General features: G+C 53.5%; 1 protein-coding gene across 1 annotated transcript in view; it reads left to right on the forward strand.

The window, feature by feature from the left end:
- The window catches only part of LOC117872844 (alpha-2-macroglobulin-like protein 1), a 32088-nt gene that overhangs the window by 15818 nt on the left and 3543 nt on the right, over positions 1–12727 (forward strand). Inside the window, exons 17-30 of the mRNA XM_034761689.1 lie at positions 794–905; positions 2517–2598; positions 3980–4205; positions 4337–4463; positions 5053–5174; positions 5705–5759; positions 6593–6676; positions 7895–8071; positions 8668–8749; positions 9554–9710; positions 10064–10138; positions 10740–10902; positions 11705–11919; positions 12401–12616. Of these exons, the coding sequence (XP_034617580.1) occupies positions 794–905; positions 2517–2598; positions 3980–4205; positions 4337–4463; positions 5053–5174; positions 5705–5759; positions 6593–6676; positions 7895–8071; positions 8668–8749; positions 9554–9710; positions 10064–10138; positions 10740–10902; positions 11705–11919; positions 12401–12616 (1893 nt within the window). The remainder of the gene's footprint in view (positions 1–793; positions 906–2516; positions 2599–3979; positions 4206–4336; positions 4464–5052; positions 5175–5704; positions 5760–6592; positions 6677–7894; positions 8072–8667; positions 8750–9553; positions 9711–10063; positions 10139–10739; positions 10903–11704; positions 11920–12400; positions 12617–12727) is intronic.

Below are 12727 nucleotides of genomic sequence, written 5' to 3' on the forward strand. Positions count from 1 at the left end.
TTACAGGACACTCCTGATTTCTAGATCATTTTCCTCCAGGGATAAGTGTTACCCCTCTTTACTCTTTCCCAACTAATAGCGAGGCAGTGACACTCACTGGCTGGGGCAGGGCAGGCGAGGTGGGCACCTCAGATTGGTGGCAGTAGAACACAGCACTCCTTGGCGGTGCGACGACATTGGGCAGGTGACTGGAGTCACTGGACATTAAATGGCCAATCCGAGTCTCTGAGACTCCCCCTTCTGATGAGGAGAGAAGATTGGAGGCTTCAATTAGTGCTTGGGGTTGAGAATCAAATGGGGCCTTTAGGAGGTTGTCTGGGTGACTCAGTAGTGGGCACTCTCCCACCGTGTGCAACGCAGCCCCCGTTGCCCATAGATTTGTCACAGTGGGCAAGGCTGTGCCATGATCCTACAAGGCCATGCAGGGGAATTACGGGCAATGAAGCTCAGACCTCTGAACAGCCACAAAGCATGGATGGGTTACTCCTTCCCAGTGTGCTGGGAGGGGGCAGGCAATGGCTCCGCCCCCATGTGCCTGCCACTGGAGCTGGCAGGCCCAAGCGGGGAAGTAAACTGCACCCCAGAAAGGGATGCAGTGATGTGCCACCCTCCCAGAGCAAGAGGGGAACAGGAGTCTGAGGCGCATCCCCTCCTGAGGCAGAGCAGCCCCACACCACCCCAGACGCAGGGCTGATCCCAGCAGCTCAGATTAGATCACGGTTATTAATGAATCTGACCTTGCCATATTGCAGCTGCTGCTCTCCCGCCCCATCACTCTTTTTCTTTGTAACAGAGCATAGGCCTGAAAATCTTTTCCAACCTCATGATAAAGAAGCCGACTCAGTGCTATTATCCCGTGGACAAGAGGCCGACAGCACCCCCACTAAGGCCCATCAGCATCCTGGGTAAGCTTTATCCATTCCCTCCCTCCAGCTGCTGGATGGGTATCCCTGCCTCTGCCTGGCCAATGGATACTGAGAGAAAACCAGGGCTGAGGCCAAAACCCAGAAGGGAGAGTTGCCCGGTGCTTAGTCCTCAGCACAGGGAGTTCTGAGACCTGGGTTCTCTTCACATCTGTGCCACTGGCCTGCTGTGTTGCCCTGAGCAAGTCACTCCCGCTGTGTGCCTCAGTTTCCCCATCTGTAAAAGGGGGATAATGATACTGCGCTGTCTCACAATGGGATTATAAAGCTTAAATCATTATTGTTTGCAAAGTGCTTTGAGCCCCTTTGTTGCTGAGCAATACAAAGTGTTATAATTTATAACTATAATTAACCTTACCTGATCTGCTCAGTTGCTATCGAATTATTCTCAAAACTCTGCCTCTGCTGGCCAAGGTAACAGTGATTTCCTTTGTAGCTATTCACTTTGCACTCTCTAAACCCTCTGGCTTCTTCAAACATTTCATGGTTGTCTGTCTCTGCTGTTTCTTTTCAGTACTTCCTTCCTCTTCCCCAAGCTGCTGAACAGATCCTCCACTCTCCCCTTTTCCTTTCTCCTTTGTTTGTCTTTCTTTCTGCTCCTTCAGAAGTCCGGGGGGGGGGGGGGGGGGGGGGGGCAGCGGGACACCCCAGCAGTCAACTCCCAGCAAAAGAGCCATCCAAAACCAAGACAGAATGAGCACAGATCCCATTGATCTGGGACAGACTTAAACCACAGATCCATTGTGGGGGAAGCACTCTGGAGAAGCTTGATGCCAAGAGGTGGAGATTAGGGTCGGGTGGAGTTGTCTTCATGTTCCCTCCTTAGTGCATCTGGGACACTGTGTTAAGGCCCTGGTGATACTTCAATGGCCTTTGGATCAGGCCCAGAATTCAAACACAGTAGGCTGCCAATGGCAGGAGAGCAGTGATGTGACTGGTCATGCACTGAGGCAGCAGGGCCCACCAGAGGATCACAGTGGCACTTGCAATTCTCCCAGCGTGAAGGGAGGAAAGCCGAGCCCCACCGGCAGTGCCCTGGTGCTGATGGGTAGGCACAGCATAAGCAACCTCCGCTAAGGTCACCCTATAGAGGCCTCCCCTTCTCTCTTTTCCCCAGGGCCCTAGCCTCCCTAGGACAATGCTGCTTTCCTTTCCCCATTTCCCCTCCTTTCCCATAGGAGCTCCCATCACCTCAGCCCAATCCCAAGTGCATCCCTCTGCCAGGCTCCTCTTTCCAGGTCCTTGGGACAGCCTAGCTGCCAGCCATCTCTCACCATGTGCCCCATGCTGGGAACACCCACTGCCCCTAATGGGTGCAGCACCCACTTGTCAGTGAGGGGCAGGGCTCCTTCTCAGCTTTGGCACTTTTGGGGGCATTGCATAGAGACTAATGGGGGGCCAGTCTCCAGAAGTAAGCGTGGCTTTGTCCTTAATCTTCCATCTCCAGTGCCAGACTAACCCCTCACTCACAGACTATCAGCCCTGGCACCCTCCCTCTGCCAGCTGAACCTGCCGTCCCAGCGCTGGACAGTCTGGGACTGAGGGGGCTAAGCTGCCCAAATCCTGACAGGGAATCTGTATTCTTTGTTTCAGAGGCTCCTCCAGAATCCACTATCCCAGGGAGAGTTCGCCAGTATTTCCCTGAAACCTGGCTCTGGGATTTGATCTCTGTCGGGTAGGTACTGGCAGCTAGAGGAATGCCATGGGGGCTGAAGGGAAACCGTGCCCTTTCTTGTTAAGTCTGAGTGATTTCTCCCCAGCATTTGTATTAAAGGCCAGATGTAAGAATTCTTAAAATCCCAAATGGAAAAGATTTACCAGTACCTCCACTGTCCCAGCCAGTACAGGTTTGTTCTCACAACACATTCTCCAATGCATTATCTAGTCCTGGTTGATGGTGATTCAAGCAATGGAGTTTCCATTGCTCCGTTTGGGGAGGTTTTCTCCCACTCAGTAGATCCTAAGTGTTAGGGAATATTTCCTGATCTACATCCAGAATCTCTTACTTTGCTCAGTTTCTATCACATTTCCTCCTACATTATAACTCTGTAGCCTCCTGAACCTACCTGGTCTTTACATACCTCCAGACAGTTATCACCCCTTTGTTGTCCTTAGTCAAGCAAGACACATTTAATTCATTTGTCTTTGATCATAAATATCATGGCAGGTCCCTTCTACCCACATACCAGATGTACCAATGGAGTCACTGTTGACTCTTGAGAGCAGATCAAATGTATTTATACTGACTCCAAACACCTATTTTTGTCCCAGAGCAAGGGATTGTCTCCTTTGGTCTTTCTCTTTGAAACAGAAGGGTTTTCTGAGCGTGGATCACATGATTAGACTCACTGCAGTGGAAGCAAAAGCCCGAATTCAAAGATCCCAAAGATCTTTGTGGAGAGGGCCTGAATTCCCCCAACTTGGGTCTGAATTTTGTAGCTGAACTCTATATTTGTAATGTGCCAAACCAAAACCCAGCTGGGAACCTGGGGAGCAAGATTCAGCTCTCACCACACTTAACAAAGAAAAACACTCCTTTTGGTTCAAGACCAAGCATCCCCACTCAGTGGGCATCCTCTACTTGGTTCAAGACCAAGTTCTCAACTCGGTAGACACTCCCAGCTGAATGCAAAGTGTGGCTCCCACTCCCAGTATGTTTGGGTTGGAACCCACAAATCTGGAGTGTACCGGGAAACACCAACAATGAGGGTCTGCTGGACTATAGAAGAGTCTCCGCAAGGGAGGAGATGGAAGCTCCATCACTGAGGACATTTAAAATGAGCCCTGGACAAAGCCTAGGAGAACAGACTGTAGGGAGCCATCCTGGCCTGGGGGATGGACCAAATATGGCCCAGTACGAAGTCTCTTTCCATCTCTTTTTCATTCCTAAGGAGGGCTAATATCAATGGACTAGAGAGTTGTCTTGAGATTAGGGTTATTGGCTGCTCCATAATATCAGGATTGCGACTGCACACACTGAGCCTGGGACCCTGGCTTTGCTCCCTTTGTAAGGTGGTGGGTTAAATTGCTTTATGTGATGGCTCTCCCGCTCTCAGTCCCACTGGAAACAGGGATGTCCCAGTCACAGTGCCTGACACCATCACTGAGTGGAAAGCCGGGATGTTCTGCATGGCCAGGCTGGGCTTTGGACTCGCCCCAACCACGAGTCTTGTGACATTCCAGCCCTTCTTTGTGGATGTGACGCTGCCATACTCTGTGGTCCGGGGAGAGACCTTCACCCTAAAGGCCACCGTCTTCAACTACCTGCGGCAGTGCATCCAGGTGAGTGTCCTGCCACTCCACGTGGCAGCACGCCCGATGGAGCAGTCCCTGCCGTGCCCAAGAGCTCTGCATCCAGCAGCTGGGCTTTCCAGGCTGTGCTAATCTCTTGCCTACCTCTATCGCTCGCTCAGATCCAAGTGTCCCTGGCTAAATCCCCAGACTTCCGGGTGGAGCTGTGCAGGAGCTGCAGGTACATCCACTGCCTGTGTGCAGAAGAATCCAGAACCTTCTCATGGAGCGTGACAGCCACAACATTGGGTAAGGCAGGGACAGTGGCGGAGGGGCGAGTAAGTCCATCACCACTGGACTCTGACGAAGAGGGGCTGGGTGGCACAGAGAGACTGGGAGTGTAAAATGGAGCCTTTCACCTCTGGGTCCCCACTTGGCTCTCAGTCCAATTCCTAGTAGGAGAAGACACAAAACCACCTTGGCACTAATTGCCTCCCCCATCTGTTGACAGGATGGATGGGGTTTGGAGTCCCTCTCTCATGTCCCTTGAAGGTGGGGCAGACTCTTATTGAGCTGGGGCAGGGAGAGGCACACAGGTACATGCAGGGCAAGCTCGCATTGTTGCTGCCATACTGGACCCAGCCTGTCAATAAAGAGGGACTCCAGTTTCCAAGGAGCTGCTGAGTCTTCCCTCTCCACCTGCGTTGAAGGCACTTGCCATTGACAGTGATCTTCTTAATGGGCCAAAATCACCAGGAGTCAGCAATCCTGACTAGTCAACTAGATTAAGACCTTCCAGCCCTCTGCCTGATCAGTGTCAGCAAAATGTCAGCTGGGGCACATGGCCTCAGCCTGGCACTAGTTGTGAGAAACAGACACTGTTCAATTTGATTGACAGGGGCGGTGAATATAACGGTCAGCACAGTGGTGATGGACAACACGCCACAGTGTGGAGGCAGGAGGACCTTCCCTCCAGCAATGCCACGGAAGGATACACTGATCAAACCCCTGATAGTCCGGGTCAGTATGAGGCCAGGCTTCCCTCTGTCCCCATCTCCCTAGTTGAAGGGGGGAGGAGAGTTTGGGGAACAAACTTCTCATTCTGTGCCATTGGCTGGAGCCAGCATCCCAAAGCCTTTGCACCAGTCACTGCTGTCCCCAGCGCTCCTCTAACTCTCCTGCTTATACCCTCCCTGCGGCACCATTTCCCATGCCACCCTGCACGCCATACCCACGCTCCCATCTGTGCTCTTCTCACCTCCGGCATGTGATCACAGACCAGGGTGCTGCCTCCCTCTAGGTTTGTTCTTCCTGTTCCCTTGACCTGACTGTGACTGGAACACTGGGGTCCTTGTGGTGGGCAGCTCCAGCCCAGCCCTCTGGGTTTAAAAGGAGAGAGACCCCAGCCCGAGGCTAATGGGGGTAAAGCTCCTGACAGCTCGGGCACAACCCCTTGAGACCCGAAATCACACATGGATTTTGCGGCTGTTTGGAAATCTTGTTTGTAACCCTGTTTGTCCCCTCCAATGCCCCTGTCTCTGCTCCAACAGCCGGAGGGAGTGCTCGTGGAGAAGGCTCACAGCTGCCTGCTGTGCCCTAGAGGAGGTAGGAGGGCTGCACCAGAGGGGTCTCAGGAGCCTTGTCCCTGCACTCATTGTGGGCAGGGAATGGGACTGGTGTGCAGGGGTGGCAGATAAAGGAATATGTAAAACTGTATTTCTCATTCGGCGTGACAGGAAAAGACAAAAAATAATCCCTCCCATTGGCATTCCACTGCGTCTACCACGCAACCTGGGGAGAGAGCGCCCTCTGCTGAGCTACCCACCCAGTTACCTCTAGCACAGCGCCCTCTAGCACCACTCTGGGACATTGAGGCCAGTGATAACTCAGAGGGAAGAACCCCTCTCCCATTGAGTCCCCCATGCCCCTCCCTGCAGCAGTCTAGGTTTTTCCCAGGAAGATGCCCAGCCAAGTGGTGACCAAACTTGAATCTATATGCTTGGAGTTTGGGGTAATGGCTTTCATATTCTGATGCCATTTTATCTCCATAGTCACTCTGCCAGTGCCTTGTAAAGAGTTAGTGCAGGATCTACAACTACTGCTCTAACTGGGATCACAACAAGTAACTAAGGGCTGTTGGTGAGGGATGTGATGGAATAAATGGGGCTAGCCAGGTGAAAATGAGCGAAGGGAGGTATGTTAGACAGGATGATAACAAAGCTGGAAGAGTCTCCCTCAGAGGAGTGTTGGGAGCTCCATCACTGGGGAATTGTTAAAACTGGGACTAGCCAGAGCCCTGGAGAGTGGACTGCACTGGCCGGGATGATGGAGGCGATCAAGATGTGAACACCTCTGATTTATTGCTTACCACCTCGTCTCCTTGGGTGGATTCCTACAGCTTGATTTCTAATGCTGTTTCTTTAACGTGTGATCATCAGGAAATACAGTCAAAGACCCTGTGTCCCTCACCCTCCCTGCTAATGCAGTGAAAGGATCAGCCAGAGCTACCATCTCTGTCTTGGGTAAGTTGCCCCAGTGTGTGAGCTCACTGACTCCTGTTACAGACAAACAGGTGCTGATCTGGGCAGTCATGTCCCATTAGTGACAGGGGAAGCCTCAAAAGATTTGATGCTTGTTTATTAGTGAATCTCTGCAAGATTTTCCAACCACCTTGTTTCAGAAGTTCTAGATTGGCACCCCAACTTTAAAGGGGAAGGGAGTGTCCTGGGGGAAGATCCCCTGCACCTTCCTGAGCAGGACTTTGGACCAAAGAGGCTGCCCCCAGAGAATGCAGGCCAAGGCCTACAATGAGCCCAGTGCCGACTGGGACAGGACTTTGGGAGCCTGGCTGGGATATACTCAATAATGCTCACAGCCGTGTTGAGTTTCACAGCTATAGTGCAGCCTTGCAGTGGAGAACAGACTGGCCTCGGCTGTACTGAAGACAAAGGCTTTACTGAGGCTGCTGGACACAGCCAGACCCTGAGGTTCTCTCTGGCTCTGACTTGTGGATTCATTCATAGACTGTGCTGCCTAGTGTCCCAATACAGGACTGCTACAAGACGAGGCAGTCATGGTCGGGGCTCCTGTCTGCACTATAAGAGACTTAATTTAAGAAAGCCCCTGGGATATAACAGAGAACAAGGCTTTCCCTCCCTCAGATTTACAGCATTTTCCACTTCCAGTCAGGTGAGAACAGCTACTGTCCTGTTTGGATTTCAGTGCTTCTGATCTGGCCTGATAAAAGATTGAGGCAACTGCAGTGATGAAACAGAAGGACACCCAAGCTGCCATTTTGCTACTAACACTGTCTGCTTGCCTTAAAGGCCAGTAAAATCTCAGGCCCTGCAAAAGTGCCTCTGTGTTACTCTCCCTGTGTAACCTGGTCACCTGTCAGCACAGCCAGAGAAACAGCCCCATTGGTGTCCTTTTACAAGCAGGGCTCATTGTAATTAGAGTTCAGTGCAGCTTTTTTAACTGGAGGATTGTGGCAAAGGTTTCCAGTCAGTTCACATTGTATCCAACCTGTGTTGTTTTCCCCAGGTTAGACATTTGCCAAACACCCATAACTTCCCATGAGCCCCCTTCTGCATCCACACCAGCCAGAGCTCTCATCCTGGTAATTAAAGATTGAGTTGTCAGATCCGGACTGGGCAGGGCACCCCAGGTTGTTTTGAATGATCAGCCACAAGAAAGCATTTAAGATTGCACTGAAGGTTTTTTCCCCTCCGCCCTGGCAGGTGACATCATGGGGACGGCGCTGCAGAACCTGGACCGGCTGGTGCAGATGCCCAGTGGCTGTGGGGAGCAGAACATGGTGCTGTTTGCCCCCATCATCTACGTGCTGCAGTATCTGGAAAAGACTGGGCAGCTGACCCTGGAGATCAGGGAGAGGGCAACGGGATTCCTGCGCAGTGGCAAGTACCCTGAGCCCAGCTCCACTAGCATCCAACCTGGCACCTGCTGTGCCAATAGCCTCCTGCCCCTCTCCTGCACCCCCTGTCACTACTGGCCTTCTCCCTGGCACTGCTGTGCAGTATATGAGTTCATGGGCGCTGACTTCTGCTCCCGCCGGTGGATGCTTGACCCCACTCTGCCCCCAGCTCCGTCCCAACTGCACCCCTTCCATGAGGCCCCGCCCCCATTCCAACCCCTTCCTCAAAGTCTCCACCCCAACTCCACCCCCCCGCCCCATTCCAACTCCTTCCCCAAACTCCCACCCCAGCCCCGCCTCTTCCCCCCCTCCTCCCCTGAGCGCGCCACGTTCCCGCTCCTCCCGCTCCCTCCCGGAGCAGCCAAACAGTTGTTTGGTGGTAGTCAGGCAGGAAGCGCTGGGAGGTAGGCGGAGGAGTGGGGACACGGCACGCTCAAGGAAGGAGGCGGAGGAAGGGGCGGGGAAGCTTGGCTGCTGGTGGGTGCAGAGCACCCACTAATTTTTCCCCGTGGGTGCTCCAGCCCTGGAGCACCCACGGAGTCGGCGCCTATGTATGAGTTTTCTTTCCTCCCTCCCCAGGGTACCAGAGGCAACTCCTGTATAAGCACAGACATGGTGCTTACAGCGCCTTTGGGGAGCGCGATGGAGAGGGGAACACGTGGTAAGAGCTGGTGCCTTCCCTTGTTCTGATGCTCAGCCTGAACAGATGCCTGCTACCACAGCTGGGGAAAGATCATCTGATACACGCATGCCTTCACTGGGAGCAGTGACGCTGAGAAAGACCTAATGAGAGCAGATTAGATTGGAGTTGCCAACGTGATAAGGCTGCTAGATGGCCAGTGTGGTTTTGGGTGGCACATACAGAAGCATCGCCCCACAGAGAGGGCAGGGGTGGGGAAAGCTAGTGCCCCGCTCTATGGCTCTGGGCATCCTAGGGGCAGGAAGCCGTTGACGGACTGGAGAGAGCTCAGAGAAGAGAAACCAAAATGATCCAGTGGGTGGAGGAGAAATGGAAATTGCTGAATCTGCTTGGCGTGGCTCTGTGATGCCATAATCACCCCCCCCAGTCCCTTTAGACAACTGCCCACAGGTATTTGCAAGACATACACAAGAAGGAGGGAGAGGAATTAGTGATTGCGGCATGATGGGCTACCTGGGGATCATGGGATGGAATTAAGAAAGGGGGAATATAGATTGAAGATTAGGAACTCTTCCTGGTAGTAAGAGGTGGGGACTGATTCTCAGGAGAAGAAAGCAAGGGCCCGTCACATCTCAAACTAGACTGGACAAAGCACTAGACATGTGCTGTAGGGAGGCCATGCTGAGTTGGTCCAACAGAGAAGGGCTGGATGGGCCAAAATGGGGAACTTCTACCTCTCACTTTCAATGGGCTTCTGCTGGGGAGGAATTTAAGCTTTTGTGTCTATCTGTCTCACCCCATGCCTCCCCACCCCAACCTTCCTAGGCTGACAGCATTTGTGGTTAAGAGTTTTGGACAAGCCAAAAAATCCATCTTCATAGATGATAAGAACATTCAAGATGCCCTGAAATGGCTGGAGCTTCACCAGCTCCCCAGCGGCTGCTTTACCAGCAAAGGGAGGCTCTTCCACTCTTCCATGAAGGTAAATAGCAGCCAAGCCAGACAGGATTGCTGGGGGACTGAGCACACATGGGCAGACGCTGTGACTGCAAAGGATTGTGGGGGTCAAGAAGAATCCTGGGAGATCAGCCCTGGGATTCCTCTCATCAGCCCTATAGGGAACAGAGTCTGGGGTAGATCCCTTAGGATTCTCACAGGGGACACACCCCAAGGAGACACCTCCCCAATGCTAGAAACCCCTTTAAATGGGAAAATGGGTCTTGACTAGGACCCAGGACTCTCCATAGGGGACATGCCCATTAGAATGACATTTGGTTGCTAACTTGTGCTGTGTGTCCACTCTCCCATCTCTCTGTGTGCTGGTACTTCCCACAGGGCGGTGTGAATGATGAGATCTCCCTGGGGGCCTACATCACTGCGGCACTGCTGGAGCTGGGGCAGCCACTGAAGGTGAGCCCACCCACCTCATCCCCCATCTCTCACTTTTCTCCTCTAGGGCCCCAGCTGGGCGCTGCTGTGAGGAAGCCGAGCGGGCTGGAATCCCTCTGGGCAGGCACTGATGGGGCACTGCTTTAGAGAAGCTCACACTGCTGCTGCAACCGTTTCCATGGCTGGGCACCACGCGGGCAGGGCTCTGAGGGCACCTGCCAGGCCAGGTGTTGTTGATAAGGCACTGCCTGGAGGAAGCTCACACTCAGCATAATTGGTCTGGTGTGACAGAGCAGTGGGGGTTAGTAACGCAGGAGTCCTGGTGCAGCTCCAGGGCAGGCACGTTGTAGAGCTGTTGCGGTGTAGAGTTAAAGCCCACTCAGTGGGGCAGATTCTGCTCTGTTGCACAAGTGTAGCATTCGTGGAGTTACATCCGTTTCACAGAGATCAGAGTCTGGCCCATAGTGTTGCTGTGCCAGTGCAGTCTCAAGGGGTCTCATTCATCCCTGGTGTAAGCCCATTGAAGTGAGTGCAATTGTCCCCAGGTTTGTACGTGCCTGCAGATAAAGAAATACCAGTTGTCTGAGATGTGACCTCTGTGTGGTCATCTTCTCCTGCACAGGGCAGCATGGTGCAGGCCGCCTTACGTTGCCTCATTCACGCCGTTCACAATGTCACCAACATTTACACGGAAGCCGTGTTGGCCTATGCCTTCGCCCTGGCCGGGGACTATGAGGTGACCCAGGAGCTGCTGTACAAGCTGGATGAACAGGCCATCAAATCAGGTACTGGGTTAGACTGGCAGCTCTTCAGGGCAGAGACTGTTGTCTGATTTGCTGGGAGCAAAAGCAGCATACACCTGCCCAGGGCGGTGCGAATGGTCAGTCGGCAGCAGCAGCGCTGGTCAAGCCCTCTGGGGTTTGAAGTCTGTAAAGCCAGGCAGGCTGCTTTGTGAGGGACTGAACAGGGGCTCAGGGGGCTGCTTTCGTGGCCTTTAACTGCACTGCAGGATCCAGGAGTTAGACCTGCTCAGACATACTCAGCACTAAAACCTAACACGCAAGTGCAAATGGCAAAACTCTCACCGACTTCCATGGGAGCAGAGGTAGGCCAGGGCTGAGTGCTTTTGAACCGCCCCCCCAATTACAAACACTCTGATTTTGTAGGATATTTAGGGCTGTTGGAGCACTTCCTGCTGGCTGGCTGTACAGTCACAGTGAACATGGTAACAGGCTACAGTATGTGAAGGGTGTGATCACCAAGAAGGAAGAGGAAGTGGATTGTGGGGATGGATCTCACGGGCTGCAGTAGAGCAAAGGGCGGCATTTCAGGTTGGATAATCAGGAAACACTTCCTAACACAGAGGAGTCTGTGAGAATGAGCAACTTTCCTCAAGGAAAGGGGTGGAAGGCCCATCATTCAGAACACTGAGATCTAGGACTGGACAAATCCCCAGAGCACAGACTGTAGGGAGCAATCCTGGGTTGGGCCCCTGGGGATGACTGGGATGATTCCTCTAGGGCTTTCCCCATCTCTGGAGATGCGTTTTCCCTCAGGTAACTTGTGTGTTATTTTTTCCTTCCCTAGGAGGCCAAATCCACTGGAGCCCCAAGCCCAGCTCACCGGCTGCCACAGATTTCTGGCCTAGGACTCAGTCAATGGATGTTGAGCTGACAGCCTATGTGCTCCTGGCTTACCTCTCCAAACCACGCATAAATGCAGAGGACATGGCCACTGCTGCCGGCATTGTGGCCTGGCTGGCTCGGCAGCAGAACGCCCGTGGAGGGTTTGCTTCCACGCAGGTGATGAGCGGCTCCCACCAGAGACAGAGCCCCCCTCCCTCTAGGGCCTCAGGCAGAGGAATAGGTTGGGAGGTGAATCTCCACACAGGGCGGCTTTTTTGAACCTTGTGGCCCTGGGAGAGCAAACACCAGCACTGCTTTGCCTGGGGGGAGTTATCCCACTGCCTGGGAGGGTGAACGCAGGTGCTAGTGCCTTGGGGGGTGGTTGTTCTTGGGAGCTGGTGCCATGTACCCAGTGCTAATATTGTGGGCTGTGACCCCTGCTGCACTCAAGAACAGAGAATGTGAATGCTGGGGCTAATTCCTTTGGGGAGTGCCCCTGTACTCAGGCAGAGGGAGGAGAAGCCTAGTGCTCGTTCCCAGGGGTGCAGATCCCGCTGCACTTGAGGAATGGAGGGGGGTATCCCCCAGGTGCACAGATCCCTCCCTGTGCCCGCAGGGTTTGACACAAACAGTGAGGTAGCTGTCTCTCCCTCGCCAGGACACGGTGGTCGCACTGCAGGCCCTGGCTAAGTATGCAGCCCGGACGTTCAGCACATTGGCACAGGTGACAGTGACGGTGAAGTCTCAGGGGAGCTTTGAGAGGAAATTCCAGGTCACCCACAAGAACCGGCTGCTCCTGCAGCAAACGGTGCTAACGGAAATCCCCGGGGAGTTCTCAGTGCAGGCCCAGGGCAGCGGCTGCGTCTACGCCCAGGTGAGTCACTGGGGAGTGTGTCTGAGACAAGGGGGAAGTGCTGCTGGTTGGGGGGTGGGAATTCTGCCCCTTCCCTCTGCACGGCATTTCCGATCTGTCACTTCCCCTCCT

The sequence above is a fragment of the Trachemys scripta genome, chromosome 1, assembly GCF_013100865.1.
Source record: "Trachemys scripta elegans isolate TJP31775 chromosome 1, CAS_Tse_1.0, whole genome shotgun sequence".
Taxonomy (NCBI): domain Eukaryota; kingdom Metazoa; phylum Chordata; order Testudines; family Emydidae; genus Trachemys; species Trachemys scripta.